The 26,933-nt window shown below is 33.5% G+C and overlaps 1 protein-coding gene across 1 annotated transcript in view; it reads left to right on the top strand.

The window, feature by feature from the left end:
• LOC150103130 (uncharacterized) overlaps positions 1-26,933 on the top strand; it is a 607,032-nt gene that overhangs the window by 107,092 nt on the left and 473,007 nt on the right. The window contains exons 7-9 of the mRNA XM_090397550.1: positions 2,514-2,664; positions 10,822-10,906; positions 14,924-15,142. Coding sequence (XP_090253676.1) covers positions 2,514-2,664; positions 10,822-10,906; positions 14,924-15,142 — 455 coding nt within the window. The remainder of the gene's footprint in view (positions 1-2,513; positions 2,665-10,821; positions 10,907-14,923; positions 15,143-26,933) is intronic.

Here is a 26,933-nt window from a genome sequence, read left to right as displayed (position 1 = left end):
CAGACTGGACGTTCTCTTGAAAAAAGAATCCAAGAACATCAATCATCCATTCTTCACAATAAACCTGAAAAGTCTGGTTTGGCTCAACACGGGATTGAAACTGACCACAGCATCCTTTGGTCCAAAACGCGCCTCTTACATAGATCCCGTTATAGGTTCGAACGTTTGTTCAAGGAAAGCGCGGAGGCCTTGCTCCATCATCCCAACCTGAATCGTAATGACTGCATATCTATATCAAAAATCTGGGAAAGCCTAATCAAGATTACTCATTAATTTTTTTTTTTTTTTTTTTTTTTTTTTTTTTTTTTTTTTAATAGCAAATTCAATCATGTTTCTACTTCAAAATATTTCGTTTCATACTTAGTGATATAACATCACGCGGCATGTTCTAATTTCAACGATCTATTGTTAGTATTCTAGCTTGTATATTTTTTAAACTGTTCTTGTAATACCACCGACGATGGTCTGCTATTTCCAGACCGAAATATTTGGTTAAATAAATATCTTTCTTGTGATTACGTGATTATATCATTCATAGATGACATAAGTTTTACATATATCAGATATATGATTGAAATGGAGAAATAACTGTCTTTGATTTCTTGATCCTCGAGAACCACACTGACAGAACGTTCAGTTCATTCACTCTATATTAGAAGTCCCCATCCACAGGTTATATTTGTCAGATTTCCTGCCATAATATAAAAAAGAGAGAGAGAGAATTCTTATTTTCAAGGATCAAGCCTTACTGAGGAATGGAATTTTCCATTAGATACAATCCTTTAAATTTTCAGTAAATAAATTTTAATCACTGTCCATTTGCTAGATCACCTTTAGATACTGCATTTCCATATCTTACATAAAAGGGATCTCTAAATGATGGAATTTATTTTAGACAAAGTTGTTTGCACTGCACTGCACTTCAAACCTACATGTGAAAACTCTCAGCTTTAATAGCTATATTCATGATAAATTATCTCCTCTTTCCTTTCCCAGGTTCTTTGTCTCCCAAGTTCTTCACACTGCCGAAGAAGTTTGTTTTATTTGCTATTTGGGTTGAAAATAAGTTCAAATCCATCTAGATATGAGAAGTCTTGATAAAGGTTATTCCAACTGAAGATGAGTCAGCAGGTGTCATAGTAGCATGATTTTTCTCTTTATAATCTTGGGTTTGTTCATTCTGCAAAGCAGGTATACCTACTGGAGAATACTTGCTGGTTACAGACTAATATGCCAGCCTCCTAGCTTTACTTGTTTTTGCTGTAATTCCAACAAACCAACCCTTGTTCCTGCTAGTTGTTTTATTTTGATCAAACTGTAGAATCAAGGAACATGAGGATTACATCAAATATTCTTAATTTATAAATCTGGCCTTGCATTCCAAGTCATCAGCATTAGATAGAATTTGCTGGTATCAAATGAAGATATCTTATAAAAGTTACAAAAAATATATATATACTATGAAGAATTTGTTTGTTCTTTGTGGAATCCTGCAAAGTACTCCTTCTGCTGTCTTAACTTAAATTGTTCTGCCTGTTGGTTTTTGTCCTGTGAATGGGAGTCTGAGGTGCCTTGAATGTTTGTGCCCAAAGAGTAGGCCCTTTGGTTTTTCTGCCTCTTTTTCTTTCATGCAGCATAAATGACATCATTCGAGGCCATGCCTAACATTCTGTAGTGATATCTCTCATTTGAGGATACAGTAGTAGTAGTTTTCTCTAGCTTACCCTTAGATAGTACCTGGGAACTGATAAACTGGGATGAGGTTTCCACATGTTAATGGTTCCCTTGTTAGTAAACAAACAGTTTTATTTATTACAATAAATTCTCACTACAGTAAACTAGCCAGTGGATTATTTTTGCAGATCCCACCAGTAAGAGGTTTTAAACTTATACTATATTAGTATGAAGGATTAACTCTGGAATTGATTGCATGAAATTAAGTCTGCTTGAGCAAATAGAACCAATATTGCATCTTATTTTGATGAGAAAGTCCAGAAAGGCATAACAGCTCATGAATTTTTAAAACATATTTCACTATTTGGAATTTCTAAAACTAAAGTTTGGTGCCTAAGCTTAATGGAAAATGGAGTTGACCCAGTCTTCATTAGCCTTGTGAGTTGGTTACACTAGGACAGCTTCATTTTATTCTAAGTTGAACTATTACTACGTATTTGTATCTTGCATTTAATTTTGCTTAGAAGTATTTTTTAAAGACTTTTTGTTATGCATTAACACAGTCACTCATGCAATAAATGAAGCCAGTCCTTTTCTAGCAAATGGTGATTTTTGAAGGTGACATACAGTTTCTATGACTTAGTGTTATTGATTGCTGAGCTTTGTATGAATCACTAGTAGACAGTAAAAGAGTGCACCTGAGCTAAAAAAGAATCTAGGCCTCATATATCCTAGTTTGTAATATTTGTTAAATGATCACATTATTTAAAAACTACATAAATGGAAAATTTTAAGTAATTGAATAGAAATAATACACTCTGATACTTTGAATTTAACAGAAACAGAAGCTAAGCAAGAAAAAGCTGTAACTGAATCAAGTGATCGAGAAAATACTGAATCTTGGGAAGGCAGCCAAAAGGATGTTGCTCAGAATGGAATTCATGAGTATAGTTCAGAGTGTCAAGATTCCGTAAAAAAGAAACTTAACAGGTAATGTTTAACTATTTAAATAAAACTAGATTTTTATTATTTTTGACTGGTTTGCCCAGTCAAAGGTAACTTCTTTCAAAGTAACATGAAACTAGACCTTTGATTAGTGGTGAGCATGTGTGCAGCTAAGTTATTTCTCCTGCTACTGACTACATAGATAATGCCACTTTATTATATTTCAGAGCAGTAGTATTTTTCAACATATTTTCTGTTAACTCTATATTAAAAGCTTAGTGCAATGAGTTATTTAATTACATCTTAATGCTTTCTTTGACTGTCATCGTCTACTCTGAACTTTCATTATAGTAAATATTACAGTGAACTTCCTAATTGTAACAGATTACTGAAAAGTTATGGCTAAAAACATAGTTGATTCTAGCATAAAGGATGTTTACTATAGCAAACTCTACATTATAATGAATTGCATTGTTCACTGTAGTGAAAGTCTAATTACTTAAATTTGTCTTAGTCTCTCTTCTAGAGAGACTAAGACAAATGAACTCGGTAAACAAACATTTTTTGATAAATGAAACTGTTTTTTCTTAAAAATTACACATTATTATTATTATTATTATTATTTGACACTTCCAGGGAGTCCAAAGACTCATCGAGGGAGAGTGTGCCAACAGCATCGAACGATTGGTTCCCTTCCAACTACTAACCGCGCTCAAACTTACTTAACTGAGCCATTAGTAGCAGAGGTTCTACCAATCGACCAACCTTTGCTGGCTAGTTTCTTATAGTTTCTTACAGTCTAGTGTTTATTTACATTTCAATTTAATTTTTATTTATTCGTGTGGGGTTCCTTCGTTCCTCGACTGCCCCTCTGGACTGGTTGAGCCCTCCTAATGAGGGACTAAGCATGTATTTTTGACTGTAATCTGTGTGTTCATGAGGCCGTTTTACTTGCTTGTGGGATAAAAAAAAAAAACAGAAAAACTCTGGAAAAAATCCTGCTATCCACACTCAAGACCGGCTAACTTGGCTATGGCTGAGGAAGATCCTCATGTCGTCGATGGGAATCGAACCTAGGACACTCATTCCCTAGGCATATGGTTGGGAAGCACATAGCCACTAGGCTAACCTTGCAGATAGTTTAATTTTAATATTGCTATATGTTGAATTTCAAACTTATTTTACTTTCCTAAAATGAATAAGAGATAGTGCAGAAAGCCTAGAATAATCATTGTGGAGAAGTGGAGAGTTGTGTTGGATTGTTTTGGATTTACGAAAACAACTGAAGCTATGAGGAGAGTGTATTATATCTGTTAAAATAAAAACCAGTTTTCAAGTAAAAAAAAAAAAAAACCCTCTGCCACTTCTGTATGGTGAGATGATGACAGTATAAAAAAGAAAAGTCTTGTAAAAAATAAAATAAAAATTAGAAATATCCATATTAACCCTACTCAAGAAAGATTGCAAAACTTATAGCATTCATGTCGTGTGAATACGCAATTAAGGAGAGAGGAATATGTCTATTTCTTGAAGAGCTGAAGTTGTACTTTTTTTGGGGGAATGACATCATAAGGAGGATGTTCCAAAGACTAGAAGTAGGTATGGCATGAAAGAGGAAGAAAGTAAGTTGGTATGGTAGGTTAGCAGAACAGCAAAGATGCCGACTTGCAGCTGCTTACCTTCTTACAGTCTTAGAAGGAAGTGAAACTAGAAGAGGCATAAGGCAAAAACTGAACATATGAGTGTGATTGGAGTCAGTTTGTTAGAGAGGTCATCATTTAAATAGATTGCCTTGCTGGATAGTGTTAAGCATTCTTAGGAAGGTTTTGATGCACAACTGCTGATACTATCCCAGAACCATCCAAACTTGAAATATGCTCACACATTTGTAGATGATGTACCACTTGAGAAGTGTCTTGAGTGGAAAAGTGCATCCAATTTTTTGGAGACTAAAGAAACTATGCTGAGATGTGTTTGTACCAAAAAGAAGTGCAAGTCAGCCTTCCTACTGCTCTTGATTTCAAAAACAAATCAAGAGCAGTAGGAAGATGTAAGATCTTTCTTGCAAGGGAAGGAAAAAAGAAAAAAAAGATGGTGAAGTTCATTGCCATTAAAGTTCATAAGATTATCCTCAGTCCACTGGAAAAAAAAGCAAGGAGATCTGAGTTTAGGTTATGTATTTCTTGAAGAGTTGGAGGCCAAATGTATATGGAATGAAGGAAGAGGATGAGAAGCTAGTTCAGTGAATTTTGAACTCAACCACATATGTCCCTGTTTGTACATGATTAGAAGAGAATGGAAGAACTGAGATGGTCAATTCATGTCATCGGCGGGAATCGAACCAAGGACACTCATTCCCTAAGCATATGTTTGCGAAGCACAAACCATGGAAATACCTATAGAAAAGACTTAATGCAGAAACAAAGTATATAACAGAAAAATGCTATTGAAAGTGTGTGTGTGTGTTAATTCAAATAGCTCTACTCTAGATACAATCAAGTTCATAACAAGAGATGTTTTTAGTGTAACATTCAGTATTTTAGTGTGTGGGGGTGGGAGGAGAAGGATGTAGGATTTATGAGGTGCTAGGGGTGAAGAAGGGAAGTAATATTCAGAATGAAAAAAAAAAAAAAAAGCAAGCAGTCTTTTTAGAGGCCTAAAAGGCTATGACCATAATGTACATATACTAGGATAGGCTGGATGTGAAAGTCAGCCCAAGAAAAGAGAGAGCGAACTAAGATGGATGAACAGAATGTGAGGGAGAGTGAAATATGAAAGAAAATAAATTAGGACCATGTTTTGGTAGCACTGAAATTTACTAAATTATATTCACCCCACCTGAGAATGGCTAGAAAATTGGTGTTTAAGGCTGTTTTTGTAGTTGTGTTTATAGTTTAATCTTTTATGGTTTATGATATTTTTCTATAGTAAACCCAGAAACGAAGATAATTGGAGTAAACAATCAAGTGTATGACTGATATCTGCAGTGTATTTTGAAGAACTGGTTAAGAAAAATTCAAGTGTGCTGGTAGGATGGTAAAAATTATCTTGTATTCCTGTGGGTAGGTAGATAATTTTTGTTGGGTCATTACTAATAGCAAATGTCTCAGCATTTTTCAGTTTGAGTGGAATTGAAGATGCAAATCCAATATGGGCTGTGGACATTGAAGTCCTCAAGGAAAATCAAGGACTTCAATTTCTTCAAACTTCCTTTAGGATTTCAGTTAGATCAGAGTGGTTATTTAAATTTGGCAAGTGATAAAGACTGCAAATGAATTTTGGATTGAAATACTTTAAGGAAATTTTGATCCACAGCTGATTATAAGAGGGTATTGTAGTTTTGCATTTTCTGACAAAAAATGTTAGATCTGATAAATGCACAGTTCATGTGCAGTTGTCAGATTTACAGAAGAAACTGTAATAGAAGGTATTCTTTTGAGATGTATCTAGACAGCTGAAGTAGTGTAGTTGTTGGTCATTATTGAGATTCTCTTAGGAATAACATGTCTGGTTTGGGCAACTGTAGTGGTGCACATCATTTATGTTACCGTTAAGACCAAAAATGTTTAAGTGCCCTATAAGACATATTTTGTTTTCATGCATTGATTTTTTTTTTTTTTTGTTACATATTTGTTGTTTGTTATGGTTGGATTATTTTTTAATGGTTTTCCGATCTGAAGAATAACTATCTCTGTTGTCTTCCATGGTTTAAAGAAGATGACTTGCAAAACATGTTGGTCACAGAGGGTCTCCTATCTGTATGTTCATAATTGATAATTATTTTTCAGAAATCTGGCTATATTTGGTATTCCCCTATTCATCGTAAATTCTGTCTAAAATTCATTGACGGATCTTTTGAGTGCCGAGTTTGCTCATTGCTTCGTTATACTGATCAAGTTTTGAATTATATCCTCATCCTGATTGGATTAAGAAAATGAAGTTAATACAGTTAAGAGCTTAATGGATAGGCAACAAAAATATATACTAACAAGGTCATTGATTTCTAGATTGTCTTGAGCTGTTTTCCAGGGGACTAATATTTTAATGATGTATTATCTTGTGGTGGTGGGAGGTGGGGTACAGAAAGGCTAAAATCAAATTACTTCTGGAATAGTAGGCTTACATAACCAATAATGCATCATCCAAGAAATAGTGTCTCTAAGTTGGAACAATGTCCACACATCTACCCTATAGTGACCAGATTATCCAAGGACGAATGCTGGACATGTTCTACTGGTTGCATAACTTTTGTGTCCTGCTTTGCAGGTTTGCCTTCCCTTCAGGCATATATTCTAAAATTGCTGTATTTCTTCTTATCCCAACAAAAACATAATCATACCTTTTCAATAAAATATTCTACTTTCATTCTTGTTATTATTACTAATTAATAATATTGTTACTGCTAAACTATCAAGAAACTTTTATTTAAATTCTCAATAATGGATGCAAAAGTAAATATCCCAAAAAAACTTATATTTTATGTTATACAATGAATAGATATTTATTAAAAGCAACTTTTATTTCAATTCTTAATAATATATGCCAAAGTAAATATCACACAAAACTTATTTATCTTATTCAATGAATATCTATTAAAACTCTCCAAATGAACAATTTAAACATATTTTTCAGAAGAATGAATTTTTTTCAATAATTCGTCATCCTCTGATATTTCACCTATAAAATCTTCGCAGGAATCAACCATATATTTCACAATAAGAATGGCCTTTGTCTCAAATTTTAATTGTTTTCTCTGCAGTCCATAATTTATTCACAACTGAAAATATCTTTTTGTAACAGCATTTGTGCCAGGTAAGCAAAGGGCAAATTCCACTTTTTTTTATATTACCATAGGAACTTTTTGTTTCTCAAAAAATGCAAATATCTCAATCCATCTATCTCCTGTAGGAGTTTCTTTTCTCCTTCCATTCTTCAATTTTTGAATCAATTATATACTTCTTTAAACAAGAAACCTATAATTGTTCAAAAATGAATTTTTGAATCAAAAATTGATTCAAAAATATGCTAAAAACAAAATACATATATGTATTTTGTTTTTAGCATATCAAGTTCCTCTGAGACTTCTGTTATTGTACAATCATTTCCTTCACTGTTTCTAACTATTGCCTCAAAGACTAATCCAGACTATGAAGAAATGTTAACCACAACTGAGAGGTATTATTGAAAAATAGTTCAATTATTCTTGGACACTTATCAAGGGATAAGAAATATGATTTCAATGAACTATATAATTTCAGAATCCTCTCAGTCACAGTCATTAAAGCTAGCCATCTAGTTTTACTGCAGCCTAGTATTTTGCGATATTCAACTTCTGCTTCTTCACAGAGTTCTTTCAAAGATTCTACTCTGACAGTGTAAATATAAAAATGGCTATAAATTTTTGTTACAATAGACTGTCTAGTGGTAAAAGATCAGCAGCAGTTTGAATGGCATTGTGAACTATATGAGCTGCACGACCTATTCCGGTGATACTTTGCTCTAAACTTCTGTTCACTATAGCAAAGACATTGTTAATACCCTTCCCAGCTACACCACCAAAATTGGCGTAGTTTGCATTTGCATTATCAGCACCATATGCAACAACCTACTTAGATAAATTGTTTTTTCAAGAACGGTTTAGATAGAATTGATGATAAGCTCTACAGTTTCCCCAGGTAGAGACAAAAAAATCAATAATCTTATTCTTCACACCACTTTTTGAATAAAAAATCATGAATGATAATAGGAAAATGTTTTACATTTTTATGGTTTGATGCATCAGCAAACATCAAAAACAACAATTGTAATACTATGTCTACAGGTAAAACTTTGATTTTGAAACATACAACAAAATATCATTCTTTAAATTACCATTACTATAACCATGGTTGATATATATTGTTTCACGGTTTTCTTTGCTCCACAATCGATTTTGTATCGAAATGAGGTACTGAAAGACATCAAACTAACAATAACTTAAATTACCTTTATTATTAAAAAAGGGAAAATGCAGCTTTTTCTGTTATGCATAATTGTTTATTTTATGAATGAAATTTAAAAACAACAGATATTATCTAAACTTTGTTTTATGATAATAATAATAATAATAATATTCTGCATGGTTAGCTTAGTGACTGTGCGCTTCGCAACCATATGCCTGGGGAAGGAGTGTCCTAGATTCGATTCCCGTCGGTGACGTGAGGAGTTGAAGGATCTTCCTCAGCCATAGCCAAGTTAGCCAGTCTTGGGCAGGGTTTTTATCCCAGTTTATCCTGGGGTTTTTCATTCCGCAAAGCAGGCAAACCAGCCTTGAGAACTTGACACTGCAGGACATAGGATACACCAGGGCATAGGGCTGACCACCTTATCCTGTGAATGGTTTGAGGTCTGATGATTAATAAACCCTCGACACTGTAAGGTAAAAGAAAGTAAAAAGAAAATGAGATGAGATAATAATGTTTATCATACATTAGCCCAATTACAGTTTGGTTGTGAATTGCACAATAAAAATAGGTAATATTTTTACAAAACAGAATACAAATTACATGCATTAAACATACACTATGTAAATTATAGTAGTAAAAACAAAACATAAAACGTTGGTATTACATAAATTTAGATTACATTGATTGACGATAATTTTGTCGAACTTTAAAATAAAAGTTGGACATATAATCAAAAAAATAATTTTACATGAAAAAGTTCCTCCGAATAAACAACTAATGTATGTTCATAGTTTACTCTTTCTCTTAAGGTGAATAAAATATTTTAAATGCTGTACACGTACTACTGCTGCACAGGACCGGTAAATGCTGTACAATACATCATAATGCTGTACAGCTGGTTACATAAATCTACCCTGTTTAGAATGCAGTGAAGTTGAAGATGCTAGTTAGCTTGTTTCATATGCAGGTGGTAGGATTTTGCATAACTGACCAGATTACACAAGCACTTTGCATACATAATATATGATAGTGAATTTATATCATGGCCTTAATTTAATTGCCCTACTATAATATTGAAACAACTAAGTAGTCATCATCGAAAAAACAGCTTTTAATGGTTTTTTTTTGGATGATGTGTGTTTGCTTTCTCAATTATGAACAGTGTACCCCACCAAAGTATTTGAATAACATAATGTGACAAATATTTTCTTGCTTTGCTTGAACTCAAATTTTGATTTAAGTGGAAATAGATGGTAGAATCGTAGAATTTTGTATTCAGTATGAGTTTGTTTTTTTCCATGTTTATTTTTCAGGTTTGTTATCCTCTTTTCATATAGCCTAAGACAAGTATCACATCAGCTTTATAAGAGCAAATGAAATTGTCTTGCAATCAATGAACAAACATTTTGTATATTAGCACAGTGAGAGCTTCTCTCCAGCCCCCCCTGTCTTTGCTCTTCTAAGCTTTCTTAATTATGCAGGATCTGCTCTAAAATTTCCCACATTTCAGATTTTTAATAGCATTTCTGCTGTCAGTATAGAAATTACTCATCACTGCATTTCTACAAGATTTTTTATTGTATTGTTTTATTTCTCAGTTTCTCTTTTGTTGTAATGTCACTATGATTTAAGTGGTGCACATTTTCTTAAAATTTTGAATTTAAGAACAGTCTTTCTCGAACAAAAAATAAAGATAAATAGTACTAGAAAAGTGAAGAGATGGAATTTATCCAGAATTTCTAAACAGACTCAAACACCAGCATACATGCATAAAGTAGTTGTTACCATAACATCTCTTGGTTACCTCTGAGAGCTTTTGCACTGGTGATATTCATGATGCAGATAACTGAAATTTCTGGATGGTTTTTAGTTAATCTTATCAAAAGAAAATGCTGTCTGGTGACATGTTTTTTGTGACTTCCACTCACAAAAGGTTGTAAGCCTATAGTACATTAATATCTTAAATGAATTATGAATTTTTTCTGTTACTTTATTAATTTATATTTTTAATGATTTTTTTACAGATCTGAAAACCCTGCTCTAGAGACCCAACATGGAACTTTTTTTCAGCCACTTCAGGCTTCTGATAAGCATGGCAGCAGTCTCACACCAAGTGATGAAATTCGTCACACATCTTTTGTTGTATATTGTTTACTGAAAAGTTAAATAGCTATTGTTATTTTGTTATTTTAAGTTATTGAGTAAGTTGGATTTATTTCCTCTGAAGACGAACAATATAATGCTGTTTCTTTTTCAGAAAAAATTCAGTCTCCTCAGCAAAAGAATCTTTAGAGATTCAGAGAAATGAGAAAAAGGACTTTCAAGCTATCCAAAATCTCCAAGTACGTTTTAAAAATTAATGGTAATGTTAAAATAAAACCTGAGATTGGTCTCTTCCACAAACAGTTGTAAATTTGTAACATGTTTTTATTAGTATCATGGGTGGGGTAAGATGTAATTCAGAAATACTGTTCTAGAAATCAAACTTGGAATTTTTCAAGCTATTTCAGACCTGCAGTGGTTTCACATTGGATGGTGTTGAGTCATGCTACAAGCACGTGACTTATTACATGGCACAATGCACCTTGCCCATTGGTTGTCTGTTGACTTCTTTCCATGCAGTTCATTTATTGAGCCTCACATTAACCAAAACTGTCATCACCCATCATAGTACTGTGCTCTCTATGTTGATCTTCCCCTGATTTTACTTAAAATAGTAGCAAAATATTAGATAAGTAAAAAAAAAAATTTAATTTTGTGTTAACTCGTCATATTAGCCTTAAATTACAATATATATAATTTTGATTTAATTAAAGAATTTTATTTGTATTATTTCATAGGTGTTTTGAGGAATTTTTTATAAGTTTTGAGGAGGGGAAATCAAATAGAAATAAAAGCATTTTGCAAAGAATTACAAGAAATGCTAGATAAAATAAAACCAACAGAAATTGTTATTAGAGCTGGGGATTTAAATGCATGAATTAGAAACCAGATATGACAGTACCAGGAACATAAGATTTGATGAACCATTGCAAAATAAAAATGTAATTAAATTATGGCAGATCTGTAGAGACAGCAAACTGAGAATAAATAACACATTGCTTCAACATAAAATCTTTATCCACTACAGACCAACAAATAGAAACATTTAGGCCTGAAAAAATTGTTGATACCAGTATTCTAGCAGTGGCGATGTGGAAACTGTCCATGCATTACTGATTGAAAAATTGCATTTGGGAAAAGGGAGGTATTTCAAAAAAGGGACCTATAGATATAATAAGAAAAGAAAGAAAACAAGTTGAACTATTAGATGAAGAAAGTATTAAACTGCCGTACACAAAGAATGAAGAATAAACAAAAAAAAAAAAAATCTAAAGAAAACACAACTGAATCAAAGCTGGGAAATATATAAAAATGAAAAGCAAATGAAAGGAGGTAGAGGAGACAGAATGAAAACAGTTTGAAATTGAAGAGATAGACCCTTTGGTATTCAGAGAATCAAGTAAGTCATTGGCACAATAGATAAATCCTTTCTAGAATAACTACAAGATAAATTTACAGGCAGAAAAATATGACAAATATAAAAGTATTCTGAGAACTATTCAAAACAGATTGAACATGATTTTTAAGATACACAGAAGCTAATATGGAGATTGAAGAACATTATGGGAAAAACCTTTTCAAGTGAAGGTTCTCCAACTTTTACTTGAAAAAAAGGATCGGGTGGGGGGACCTTTACCTGATATCTTGATGAAAATTTAAAAATAATGTCACAAGAAATAGAAAACATTTTAAAAAAAATTATCAGAAAATGCTGAATGAGTTAAAATAGGGAGGAAGAGAAATAATACTTCAACTAAAGTATTAAAAAAAAAATAAACATGATAGAATTAAAGTATTTTGGTGTCATTTATTTTAAAAGATAAAACAGATTCAAATAATTATGGAGTGATTAATTCATTACCAATCATGTTACAAACCTATACAAAAATACTGTGATCATAAATGAATCTCTGATATTAAGTGATAAATATGGTTTTAGATCTGAACAATTTCGACAGATACAATTACAGTGAAACAACTTAAAAAACACACAAAAACTGGAATATGACACTCCAGTTTTTGTGTGTTTTATAGATTACCCCAAAAAAGTGTGCCTTATAACCAGTAACTGAATAGATAGCAAACAAGTAAAAGGAGTGGCAAATGCAGGTTAAAAATGCAAGAAGCTAGACTAATTAGATGGATATAAAAATGGAATACCAAGTTTTAGAATTATACAGGGGTATTTCCCTACTGAGTGTTCCTGGTAAAATTTATGCAAGTATACTTGAGAAATGGCTAAGAACAATTGTGGAAGGGAAGTTTGAAAAACAAGCTGGATTCATGCCAGATAGATTGTCAGGATCAGATTTTCACTTTAAGACAAATAAACTTGGGAATATAACCAGGATTTGTATTTAAGTTCTGTTCATCTGGAAAAGGCATATGACAAAGTTCCAAGTTCTTCAAAACATTACCAGTTATATGGTGTAAATGGGACATTATATCAAGCAATACATAGTCTCTATTTGAGTTGTAAGTCAGCAGTTGAAGCAGGTACAAGAAGATGGTTTGATGTAAAGTCAGGTGTGCAACGAGGATGCACATTATATCTATTGTTATTCATTATCTATATGGATCACATTATGAAGGAAAGTGGTATTAAATCTGATATCAAAATTGATGATGATAATGTTAGCTCTTTACTTTATGCAAATAGTGCTATACTTCTGAATAAATTCAGCACACGTGTGCAATATTCCCTGAATAAATTGAATAACTGTTGTAATAAATTTGGTATGAAAATTAGCAATAAAAAGTGAAAGACAATGAAAATAGGCAGAAAAATTGAAAACCTCAGCTGTATCTTGAATGGTGAACTTATAGAACAAGTAAAACATCTAAGTTATTTAGGCACAATTTTTTGTGAAGATGGCAAATTAGATATGGAAATAGACAACAAAATTAGTAAAGTATGGTAGGGAGTCAGCTGAATAAATTTATATGGAATAAGAAAGAAATTAGTCAAAACACTAAATTAGCTGTATACAAGACAGTGTTCAAACCAATTTTAACTTATGGATCTGAGAGCTGGGTTAGAAATAAGACACTTGATCAAAGGTTAGAGACTATAGATATGAGAGTGCTAAGAAATTAGTGGAGTGAACAAATGGCACCAATGACAGAATGAGGATATCAGGAAAGAACTTGCCATTGTTAGCATCCAGGAGTGTGTTAGCAGAACTAATCTCAGGTGGTATGGTCACTTGAATAGAATAAGAGAGGAAAAATTAGCAAAACAAGTATTCTTTGGCAGGTTGGCAGGAAAAGGACCCAGTGGAAGACCAAGATGTAGAAGGATTGAACAGTAAAATGTGGCTCAAAAGACAGAAATATAAGATCTGATAGTGTTGGAGTCTTGACAGATAACAGATTAATTTGGAGGAAAATTGTTGATTGGAAGTTAGTAATGGTGTAACTTTTTCATATAGTATTATCATAATTATCCTGTACACTCCCTGAATGTACATATTAGGCATTTGATAAAGTATTAGAAGACCTATTAAAAAAAACAGAAGTGGTAGGGGGATGGATTACAATGAGTGTTATCACAACTGATCTAAGGTGGAAGAAGAATAATTGTTTGAAAATATTACTATTTTAGAATTCAACTTTAATACAAGTTCTGTTCGCTACAAACTTGATATTAACTAGGTCTGGCTACTCACTGATGAGACCTCAATAAAGGTCGAAACCGGTCTGGGTAGTGGCCTTCTCTCATAATGTGAACAAAAATACAGTTCCTAGGAGCTAAGTTCACATTATGGGCAAATATCAAGAAGAGTGATCGGAGCTCTCTCCACCTCTACCACGAGTTGCCCCAGCTTGCACTACCCTTTGGGATCAGTGCTGCAGTATCCAGGTATTTGCTTACGCTTGGAATCGCCGAACTTTATATATAGTTTACTATATTCGGCATGAAACTCTTTGAGTTTCTTATTCGGCTAAGAAACTATATGGGATGTAATATCCCTTAACTTAAACAACTTTAATACATTTAATTCTCTCCTTATGAATTAGCACTCATTTGCAGTGTGAGATCCAGAGATTTATCATTGGCTGTCCATAGGTTACACAGTATCTAACTTTTAGATGGGATTTTTAATGGTACTTGCTAACCATGGATCATCTGCAAGCTCTCCCAGTACCAGTAATATATGATGTGTACTTCATTTTATAATTTTAGTGTGTTATATCAGAAGCATGCAATCAGACATTAACAGTGACTTATAATTTTGATTTTATTTCATTTGCAGAGTTCTGTTGGTCACATAATATCTGAATCTTTTTTAAAGACTCTTCAATCAGGTGAAAAATCATTTCTACATGATGATGATGAAAATGGCACTGTATCCAAGTTGTCAAATTTTGATGCCAGCTCTTTTAATGTTGAGAATATATATGGTATATTAAAGACTCCATCCTTAAATTCAGAGATGAACAATAGACTTGAAATGTTACTCAGGGAGAGTGAAGTAAGAAAAGAACCAGTTATCATTTATATTTCATTTAAAAACTGCTTTATTTAGTAAATCAGTAAAATTATAGCTTTTTAAAAATTCATTTTATGTCACCAATCTCAGATATGTCCTGAAGTGGTGTACATTCCACATCAATTCAGAAAGTGGAACATTAGTGAATAAGGACTGAATGTCAAAATGGCTATGTTATCTGTAAATGGTAAAGACAAGTTTGAACATAGTTCCACAAAGAGCCAAGTCAAGAAACTGTTCAAACTTGACAATTGTCAGATGAGATAAGATGAGATGTGAGGATGCTATCCAGAAATTGAAAACTCAATTTTGGTCGAACCTCTCATTTCTATGGTCTACCAAAAATACCTAAAGCAAATATTTCTCTTAGACCAATTGTATGCTGTAGACTCTCCCACCTATCATATAGCACAGTTTCTGTTGAGGCTCTTGAGCTGTCTCACTGCCATTCCTGCTAGGTTATTAAAAATACATCAGATTTCTTGGCAAAAATAAAAATATAACTTAAGTATACCGCGATCAGTTTGACATTTAGTCCTTATTCGCTGATGTTCTACTTTCTGAAACTTCATCACAAGCTTTCCCTCCTGATGTTAAATTCTTTGATTTCATCATTTGTTCATTCAGGCTGCTTTAGCTGTGAAAATGAAATTTAGGAAGGTCCACTCTCCCTCTCCTACATATTTCTACCCAGAATATCATGAAGCCTGTTTATCTCCTTGCAGTTGTAATCGTCTTTCTGTATCACTGTGTACATAACATTTTTGCAACTATAGGATGTGACTATACTTTAGGATGTATAGTCACATCCTAAACCTGCTTCCTTCATTCTTCCTAATCAAGGTCAACAGTCTACACCCTCAAATCACCTTTGAAATAGGAAAATGATGAAAAATTAGCTTTCCTTGATATCTTCCTCACTGTTCTTTATCTGGTATGCTTACAACTTCAGTATATCATAAACCTACCTTCACTGGCTGATATGAATATACATAACTTGGCTCATCTTTCTCAGAAAACTGACACTATTAAAATACTTCTCAATAGAACAGGGCATCGTCTGCTCTGACTCCTCACTCATTGTAAACTAGAACTGGATGCTGATGAATCATGTAACAACCACCTTTAACTCAAAGATTCAGTGCATACATACATGGAAGCCTGTTCCAAAGAGATCTGTTTCTATACATAGATTTCTTATCCCTTACATCACTGGAATCTGAACCAGATATAGGGATCCTGAAAAAAGTATAAATAGATGCCTTCTTTCTTTTCTATCAATAAACTCTTCTGTTTTACCTTCTGACAAGGAAAAGTGGTATCTTCTCCCCCCCTCCCTTCTTTTCCAAGTTGCTAATGATTATCGTTTGGAAGAGATTGTAGAAAGAGACGTAATGGTGATCATTAGGTCTCTGTTCATTTATGAAGCTAGCTCGTCACACCATTTGTGCTGGTGTATACTCCTAGGCTGAGTAATGCAAGCTACCTGTTTCATCACTTGTTTCCTCTCTGGAGGTGACCAGTTATAAAGTGACTGCCACAGTTTTTAGGTTATTTTTGATTGTAATGATATGGATGGCACATATTTAGTTCACAATGAAGATTTCTGGTAAGTGAAGTTAATTTTAGCTAACATAAACAGTAGTGTGCTTGTTGTTGTTTGTCAGCCTGTAGAATCTCACCGCTGGGCAAAGGTCTCCTCCGTGTTATTCCATTTGGCTCTAGTTTGGGCTGTTCTTGACCAGGTTGATAGCATGTAAATGATCAATAGTTGAAAATCCTTTTCTAAATCCTGCTTGATCATATGGGTGGTTCTGATCTAGTTGGTTTGTAATTCTATTTTGGATAATCGTAATAAATATTTTATAATTATGTGAGATGAGACTTAATTGCTTATATTTGATCTATAACTCTTCTTATAAAGTAGTATTATTTCTGAGTTTAACCACTGCCTTGGTACTGTTTCTGTGTGTAGAATGCCATTGTATAGTTTGAGAAGTTGGTCCTGCTGTTAGAGTAAGTTCATCTCTCCATCTGGTCTTCTGTCTACCTCTACTTCTCTTTCCCTCTCTAGGTATCCAGTAAGTGGTGAGTTTATCCCATGTATCATCTTGTTTTCTCATCAAGTGTCCTGCCCATTTCTATTTTAGAGATTTACTGTTCTTACGACATCAGTGACTTTTGTTTTCTGTCTTATTTCTAGGGCTCCTATATTTTCTATCCTTTAGATGTTTAACATACTTTCATTTCTCTTTGGCATGTTCTTAGCTTGGTCACTTGTTTAGTTGTTAGTGACCATGTTTTTGTGATCCATAGGTTAGAATGAGTAGTATGATCATATTATGAAGTTTGCATTTTAGACTGATTGGTAGGTCTCCCTTCACCCACTAATTTAAACTCCAAGTATTGATGATTCTGTCATCAGTTTCTTTTTCCATCCTGTTTTAAAATGATATCTGGCCAAATATTTAAAATCTTCGTAACTTAGTATTCTATTTTCAGCAGTTATTGGAATTTCTGTGTGGTTAGTCATTAGTTTAGATTTGCTGTAGTTTATGTTTAATCCATATACTTTACTTTTATTACTTAGATCAACAATCGTTGTTTCCAGTTCTGATCTGTTTTCGGCCTATGTCATTGGCAAATCTAAGCTTGCTTAAATTTTTGCCTAATTTGTTTAAAAATTAATTATTCCAGTTCAGTTCTCTAAATAACATTTCCAATAATGAGGCGAATAGCTTGGGTGCTACTGGGTCTCCCTGTTTAACTTCTCTTCATAGGTTGGATGGTCCTGTTGTTCAAATTTGATTTCTGTTGTGCTACTATTATAAATATTTTTTGATATTCTGATATATTTATTTTCTATACCTTGATTTTGGAATCCCAAGAACAGCAGCTTGTGTTCTATTCAAGTCAAATGCTTCCTGGAAGTATGAATTCTATGTATAGAGGCTTATTATATTCGTGATATTTTTCAATAATTTGGTTGATAGTTGAAAATCCTTTTCTACATCTATTAGGATTATCCAAAATAGAATTACAGGCCAACTAGATCAGAACCACCCATATGATCAAGTGGTTCTGATCTAGTTGTCTTGTAATTCTATTTTGGATAATCCTAATAAATATTTCATAATTATGTGAGATGAGACTTGTAGGTCTGTAGTTGCTTATATTTGATCTATCACTCTTCTTATGAAGTAGTATTATTTCTGAGTTTAACCACTCCCTTGGTACTGTTTCTGTGTGTAGGATGCCATTGTATAGTTTGAGAAGTTCTGATAATGGTTCCACGAGTCCTACTTTGAAGAATTCTGCTGGAATTTGATCACTGCCCCGTGCTTTGCCATTTTTCATTTGTATGACTGCCTGTTTTATTTCTTCTCCAGTGATTTCCAAGATGGGATATCATGTTCTGTTTGTTTGGTTGTGTATTAAACCATTTGCTTGATTACTTGAGTATAATTTTTGATAGAATTTTATTGTTATTTTGAGAATTTTGGATCCGTTATTTGTTTTATTGACCAAATTCATCTACTAAGGAAGGGATCTAGGATTTGCCATTTTTTTGCTATTTTTAAAGATGTGCCTTGTTCTAGGGTTTCATTTTATTTATGTTGAAATTCCTTAGATCTTTTCTAATTTCTCTTTTGATTAATTTGTTTAGTTCAACAAACTCAATTTTGTTTTGTATTGATTGGAATCTTTTTTCTTTAGTAGTTCTCTTTGATTTATTAAGTTTTTGGTATTCTCAGTTATTTTTGACTCTTAAACACACCCCAACTCAACATCACCAGAGTTAAAGATCGGTACTATCAACAGAAGCCTGAATGGCAAAGAAATGAAGCTAGCAGAGGAATTAGATAAGTACCAGATCGACATAATAGGGGTGTGTTTAAGAGTCATTTTTGTATTTATTTTGTATTTGTTTTGTATTTATTGCTCAAAAGACAAAAACTGGTGAGACCTTTTTGAGCAATAAATACAAAATGTTATATTCAGGCAATGACAATAAAGGAAAAGGAGTAGCCATAGTATTCAACACAAAATACGAGGCTCAACTTCTTGAATGGCAGGCAGTGTCAAGTAGAGTGATTTGGGCATATATGAGAATGGGGAACTGGACAATGAGACTTATTTGTGCCTATGGTCCCACAGAAGGTTCTAGTAAGGTAGAAATCGAGGAATTTTTTGAGGCTCTAGAGAAAGCTACTAACACAATGAAAAAGGAAAAGTTGGTCCTTGTTAGGGATCTAAATAGCAGAGTAGGAAATGATTGTGAGACATACAAAAATATTTTGGGAAAATTTGGAAAAAAGAGCAAAGCTAACAATAATGTCAAATATCTGTTGGATTTCTGCTCAGGACATGGATTGGTTATTACTAACACCATGTTCCAACATAAAAATGTGCACAAATTCACATGGAGAGAAAAGGTAAGGATTAAGAAAAGTCTCATTGACTATGTTATTGTTGATAGTGATGTTTTCTCCCTGGTGCAGGACACCAGAGTGTACAGAGGATTTGAAATTGGAAGTGATCACTATTTAGTCTTGATCAGGATAAAATTGAATTTCATATTGAAAAGAATAACATGTAAGAAAGTTTTAAAGCGAATAAAAGTTGAGCAGCTCTCAGATGTGAACTGTAGCCTAAAATGCACAAAGATTATTGAAGAAAAAATGAGAGTTTGAGAACAGGGACCAAACCTTGGAGATTCAGTGGCAAGCCTTGAAGAAAACACTGATTGATTCAGCCAGAGAGGCATGTGGTAAGGTTGCCTGTAAGGATAGAAAAATCAGAACTCCATGGTGGACACAGGAAGTTAAAGAGGCAGTGAAGGAAAAGAAGAAAGCATATCAAAATTCCTGGCAAATAAGTCAGCTTGTGCTCTTAAAGAATACAGCGACAAATGCAAGAATGCTAAACACTGTGTAAAACTAGCTAAACAAAAGTCATGAGAGGACTTTGGCAAGAATATAGAAAATAAATATCAAGGAGGTGGCAAAATATTCTGGAGATTGTTGAAGAAGCTTAGGAATGGAGGAAAGAGTGCTGTAAAAGGAGTTAGAGATGATAAAGGCGACATGAAAACGGAAGAAAAGGATATCCTTGAAGTATGGAGTAATTACATTGAAAAACTGCTAAATGAAACAAGCAGTGATGACAGCACAATGGTAAAAAACACTGACCAGGCATGCAGTCAGAAATATATATCCATACTTGAAGTAGAAAAAGCCATCCAAGGCTTGAAATGTGTAAAGGCAGCAGCAGTAGATGATATTCGACCAGAAATGCTAAAGTATGGTGGTATAAAAGTCGTGGCTGCACTGCATAGTTCAGAAAGCCTGGACAGAGGGACGAATTCCCGATGATTGGAGTAGAGCTCTCATAGTACCCATATATAAAAAGGGAAATAAAACTGAATGTGAGAATTAAAGAGGTATTTCCCTACTGAGTGTTCCTGGTAAGATATATGCAAGTATACTTGAGAAACGGTTGAGAAGAATTGTGGAAGAAAAGCTTGGTGAAGAACAAGCTGGATTCAGGTCAAATAGAGGTTGTCAGGATGAGATCTTCGCTTTACGACAAATAGTAGAGAAATCATGGAATATAAAAAAGATCTGTATTTAAGTTTTGTCGATTTGGAAAAGGCTTATGACAAAGTGCCAAGAGAGAAGCTGTTCAATACGCTACAGTTATATGGTTTTTAATGGGGCATTATATCGAGCAATACTTAGTCTTTATTTGAGTTGTAAGTTAGCAGTTAAAATTGAAGGAAGTACAGGAAGATGGTTTAATGTTAAATCTGGTGTGAGACAAGGATGTACATTATCCCCTCTGTTATTCATTATCTATATGGATCACATTATGAAGGAAAGTGGTATTAAACATGATATCAGAATTGGATATGTTAATGTCAGCTCTTTGCTTTATGCGGACGATGTTATACTTCTAAATAAATCCGCTACAAATCTGCAAGATTCTCTGACTAAATTGAGTAACTGTTGTAATAGATATGGTATGAAGGTCAGCAATAAAAAGACAAAGACAATGAAAATAGGTAGAATCATTGAAAATATCAACTGTGTTGTGAATGGAGAACCTGTGGAACAAGTAAAACATTTCAGCTACTTAGGCACGATTTTAGTGAAGATGGTAAATTAAATATGGAAATAGACAACAGAATCAACAAAGTTGGTATGGTAGGAAGTCAATTGAATAAATTCATATGGAATAGGAAAGAAATTAGTCGGAACACTAAATTAGCTGTATACAAGACAGTGTTCACACTAGTTTTAACTTATGGATCTGAGAGCTGGATCAGAAGTAAAACACTTGACCAAAGACTAGAGACTGCAGATATGAGAGTCCTGAGAAAGATTAGAGGCGTGAACAGATGGCATCAATGGCAATATCATATTAAAAACGAGAATATTAGGAAAGAACTTGGCATTGTCAGCATCCAGGAATGCGTTAGCAGAGCTGATCTCAGGTGGTATGGTCACTTAAACAGAATGAGCGAGGGAAGATTAGCAAAACAAGTGTTCTCTGCCAGGTTGGCAGCAAAATGACCCAGAGGAAGACCAAGATATAGGTGGATTGATAGGGTACAAAGTGCCTTAGATGGTAGAAATATAAATCTGATATTTATATTTCTACCCTCTTTTAATAATATATGTTCTATTTCATTTCTTGTTTTTCCGTTCAGTGAAATCCATGTCCATATTCTTTTTTCTCTTTTCCTAAAGAAGGAATTTTCTATTTCCAGCTGGCTACCATAGTTTCCAATAGCTAAATCTTTTGCCTTTTGTTAATTTTTGTTAATGCATACCTGGGCATTAAAGTCTCCCATTATATTGGCCTGGGAGTTGTGGGGTGTTATTGCTAGTGCAAGTTCATCCTAGAACTTCTCTATTTTTTCCTGAGCAGAACTTGTGGTGGGAGTGTAAGCCTGTATTATTGTTAGTGATTTGTTTTTTCCTAATTCTAACTTTAAGGATACAATTCTGCTTTTCTAACCTTTGTACCTGTGGCATGACTATAAACAAATTACATGACAACCACAGTAATTAACTTTAATGAAATGAAAGTACAGATATTTCATACTGAAAATGATAGTACATCATCAGTGCATAGAAACAAGCAAGTCAAAGAAACGGGAATACAAGCTACACATAACAATCGGTAGTTTACCAATTGACAACTGTTGCTGCATGCTAGAAATTAATATATTAATAAATAATATTATTAAAACTACTAATTTTGATGGTTACATAAAATGAGAATCTTCCAAACTTTTGGGGGAGAGAGACAATCTTTCCGATTCAGATTTGGCCTATGTAAAAGGGATTTGCAACTTTCTTTGAAGAGGTGTTCATATTGAAAATTGCTTCTATGGAGAAGACAAGCTTCATATCACCTGTGTTTAGTGTCAATACTATGTTATGCCAGACCAGACTTTTGAGGTTTCATGTATTCAATATAATATTGATATTCATTAATTCTTCTTTCCACAGAACAGCTTGTCTTCCCAAAGTATGTCAGTTACATTCACAAGGTATTTAGTAAATGCCAGCTAATGATAGAGGTGACAGTTTATCTTTTGTAGATGGCAACAGATGAGAAATTTTATTAATAGGAAAATATTTGGGAATAAGGTGTTACCTCTTTAAAATTCTACCAATTGGTTTGGAGATACCAGAAATATAAGGGATTGGAACCCTGCGTCTTAAAGAATCCTGAGGTGTTGGAACATAGGAGTCAATTATCTGCTGGATTTGATTAGTATCATAACCATTAAATTCCATTAAAGTTTTGAAGCTTGAGGGAGAGGAGCACACATTATGTGCTCTATTAAAGACTTGATAACATCAAATTTTTTTGGGGAAGTGTGATGAGAGACTTGAATATATCTTCCAGTAAAGTTAGGTTTCAATAAACACTGGTTGATAAATTACCAGAGGTTGTTCGCATAAGAAGAATGTCCAAGAATGGTAAACTACCAGTCTTTTCCATGGTGAATTAAATGCTTGGAAGATGGCTATTGATCCATTGTAGGAAAGTGGCAAGTTCATTTTTAGAATGAGTCCAAACAGCAAAATCATCATCAACATAACTGTTCTCATCCATTCATCCCACGATCCTCTCTTTAGTTTTGTTATGTTGGTGATGTTTTTGCTGAAATGCCAAAATTCTGAAACATCAAAATTCTGGTCTGGCACAACATAGTATTGACACTAAACACAATATCAAGTGATATGAAGCTTGTCTTCTCCATAGAAGCAGTTTTAAATATGAACGCCTTTTCAAAGAAAGTTGCAAATCCCTTTTATATATAGGCCAAATCTGAATCGGAACGATTGTCTCTCTCTCCTAAAAGTTTGGGAAATTCTCATTTTATATAACCATCAAAAATAGTAGCTTTAATAATATTATTTATTAATATATTAATTTCTAGCATGCAGCCACAGTTTTTAATTGGTAAATCACTGATTGTTATGTGTACTTTGTATTCCCATTTTCTTTGATTTGCTTGTTTCTATGCACTGATGATGCACTGTTATTTTCAGTACAAAATATCTGTAATTTCATTGCATTAAAGTTGATTACTGTGGTTATCGTGTAATTTGTTTAATTCTGCTTGTATAACTTCAGCAATATGCTTTTTCCATTTACTATTAATTAAGAAATAGACTCCATTAAGTCCATTTTTTGCCTTCATTATGGTGAAATAGAAGGCCATTGTCTCTTTCGATAATTTTTTTGCTGTCACCTCTAACCTCTGAAATTTCAATGATGTCCCAGTTGATTTTTTCCAGGGCTTCTAGTTCCACTAATCTGTCCTCTGATTGTAATGTATGGACTTTCAATGAGGCAATTTTTTATTGTATACATTTTAGTGATTGATTTAGTTATAGTTTTAGTAGAAGTTTTCGTAATGGTTTTCCCAGTTCTTTTATCAGAGGCAGACCTCCCTTCAGGATTTGAGTTTGCATCTTCATTCACCTGGTGTGATTTGTCAAAATCAGTAAATCTCCTTTTTGGTTGTGGACAATGTGGCCTTTTTTTTTATCTCTTTGACACGAAACATGTCTTGAAGTTTTTTGGTCTAATCTCACCAGGGTTACAAGTCTAACCCAACAGGGTTACACCATCTTTACTACATAAAGCAAAAAGAAATGGCAAAATAGAAAAGATTCACCCTCGAGTACTCTAATAGCATTGGGGGGAGGGGTAAGAAAAAAGTGGAGGGACCAGTCTACAGATAGTATAACAGATATATATATTACATGAAATAAGGCATGGTCTAGCATCAGGTACCTTGGGTTTGCCATGCTCACTAGAGTGAGCCCTTGAAAAGCACCCTTGAGTGTTTGTTAAAAACAGCAAATTTTAAATGTTTTGAATATTGCATGAAGCACCTGCTGATTGTTTTTGCAATAATAATAAAAAAAAAATCAGTGAGAATTTGAAATGATTTACAGTACATTTAGTGGTCATGATGGTTAGTTTTTAATATCATTCTCAATAAAATTATATACTTCGCTTTTTTTTTATTTTATATTTTAGTGCCCAAAATGAAAATTTTTAATTTTTTATTAGTAATTTCTAAGTTATTTTTTCAAATGACTATCAACTTTCAGTTATAGAAGAAATGACAAAATGAAACCTTATTATTCAAACAGATTAACAAATTTACAGATTTACAATTAGTAGCATTGCTTTCTTGTGGTCTGGATACTTCTTCCTGTAATCACTTACAACCAACAAATGAAAGTGTTTCTTGTCTTCATTGTTGGTGTGCTGTTTGTTGTATTTGTCTCAGGGTCATACCTATTTCTGTAATGTCATTGACAACTCTCATGCATTGGTCTTTTTTACTGACTAGAATGACTCGTCTTTCTGCAGTGTTGTTGACAACTCCCATGCATTGAACAGTCTTCTTTTACTGACTTCATGGCTCATCTTCATTCCAGTCAGTAGCGTCTTTGTTCAGCAAATTAGTGGGAAGTCCGATGATAGAAAATAACCACAAACGTTTGATGTCACAAAGCTTTCCAGTTACATAGAAACAGTTGCAGCTTGGTCTACTTCAGCAAGTGTAGCTAGTTCATTGGGCTGTTTTCTCTTGATTTCTTCAAAGCTTTGACAATTTTTCTCTTTGTCTCAAACGAAACTTTGTCATCAAAAATAGCAAATGCAATTAATTCCCCTGCAAGATACCAGTGGTGTCCTAGGAATTTTTAAAATGCAGTATTTGCAATTGCTTCATTTACTTCCTTGGACAGGTAAATGTCTTTTAGTTTCTTCTCCCTTTTTGCCTAGAAATTCTTTGTCTTTTTCTTGCTCTTTCCCAAGATTTTCCCATATTTTAAACATGCTTTCGATTTGGTCCAAAACATGCTTTTTCAACTTTTTTTTTCTTTCTCAGATTGCCAAAACATTCTGAGTTGTGGTATGGCCCTTGTTATTTGTTTAATTGTTTTTTTGTAATGAAAAACAATGCAAAATCTTATTTTGTGGAAGAGATTTTTGAATGGGACAATGCGGTTGACATCTGTCCAATAAGCCATATTTGCATTGTCTTCCAGGTGGCAATGCTGCTCATCATTTTTATAGCATAATTGAAGACTTAACATAACAGATTCATGTAATCTGTTATGATTACATGAATACATGTAGAGAAAAGCAGCTTGAAAATTTAAGAACAGACTTATTAAAACATGTTTGGATTGTCAATATGCACATTGTAGTTTGCTTATTATGCTATTTCAATATGCAAAGTTTGACATACTATTACAATCCCTAAGCATTCAACAATTTTGTTAAAATTTTTGTTGAATTTTTTTATGCCTATAGAACAGTAAGAACCCCATAGAAAAAACTAAAATTGAAAAATGAGAAAGAAACACCTTAATACGCAGTTTAAAATTTAAATGTCAATTCTGGATTTTTTTGTTTTTATAATTTCCCACTCTTCTAGTTCTGTTATGTCTCCCATTACTGTTTGAATTTGTGCTTTTTTTTGTTGTTGTTTTGAATGCTTTGATACCAACCGTTACTTATGTATGGCTCCTGCCACTCAGTTGTTTTGTTGTCAGTTACAATTTCCACAATTCCCTTGGTTCGATTTGGGTTCTTTCTTGCTTTTTTTTTCTCTCCTTTTATCTTTGTTTAGTTTCTTGCCAATTCCTTTCTATTTCTCGCCATTTCTTTTGTTCTCTTCCATTTCCTTTGTGTTTTGCCTTCCACAGTTTTCATCCTTGTATTTCCTACCATTCTTTGTGTTCTGTTTTCTGCCATGTTCTTTATATCCTGGGAATTGGAGTGGGGGAGGTCAGTTTTTCCCCTTCTCTAAATTTACTATCGTGAACTCTGCAGTACAGCAAGCTATTTCTGTGGTCCCTAGGGATTTGTTATAGTGAACAATACAGAAAATAATACAACAGATGTTCATCTGTTGTATTATTTTCTGTATTCATCCCAAATTCTTCTATGACTTGTTTAATTACTTTTACACACAGGTTTCTTACATTTTTCTCTGGATTCCCTTAGGCCTTATCCCTTGCTTTCCAAGAACTTGGAGTATGTTTTCCAGGTCTACATCTTTAACTTCTTTAGTCAGTCATGAAGTTTTCTTCTGAGTTTTCTATTCTTACAGATAATTTCACCACATCCTCTAGCTCAGTGCTTCCCAAACTTATGGATGTAAAGGCCCCTCTGGAAAAATTAAAATATTTCATGGTCCAGGGGGAAAAAAATCATAATA

The sequence above is a fragment of the Typopeltis vanoorti genome, chromosome 9, assembly GCF_054136105.1.
Source record: "Typopeltis vanoorti isolate ZY-2024b chromosome 9, IOZ_Tvanoo_1.0, whole genome shotgun sequence".
NCBI classification, from domain to species: Eukaryota; Metazoa; Arthropoda; class Arachnida; order Uropygi; family Thelyphonidae; genus Typopeltis; species Typopeltis vanoorti.
Note: the sequence above shows the minus strand (reverse complement) of the source record. Positions and strands in the feature narration are given on the sequence as shown.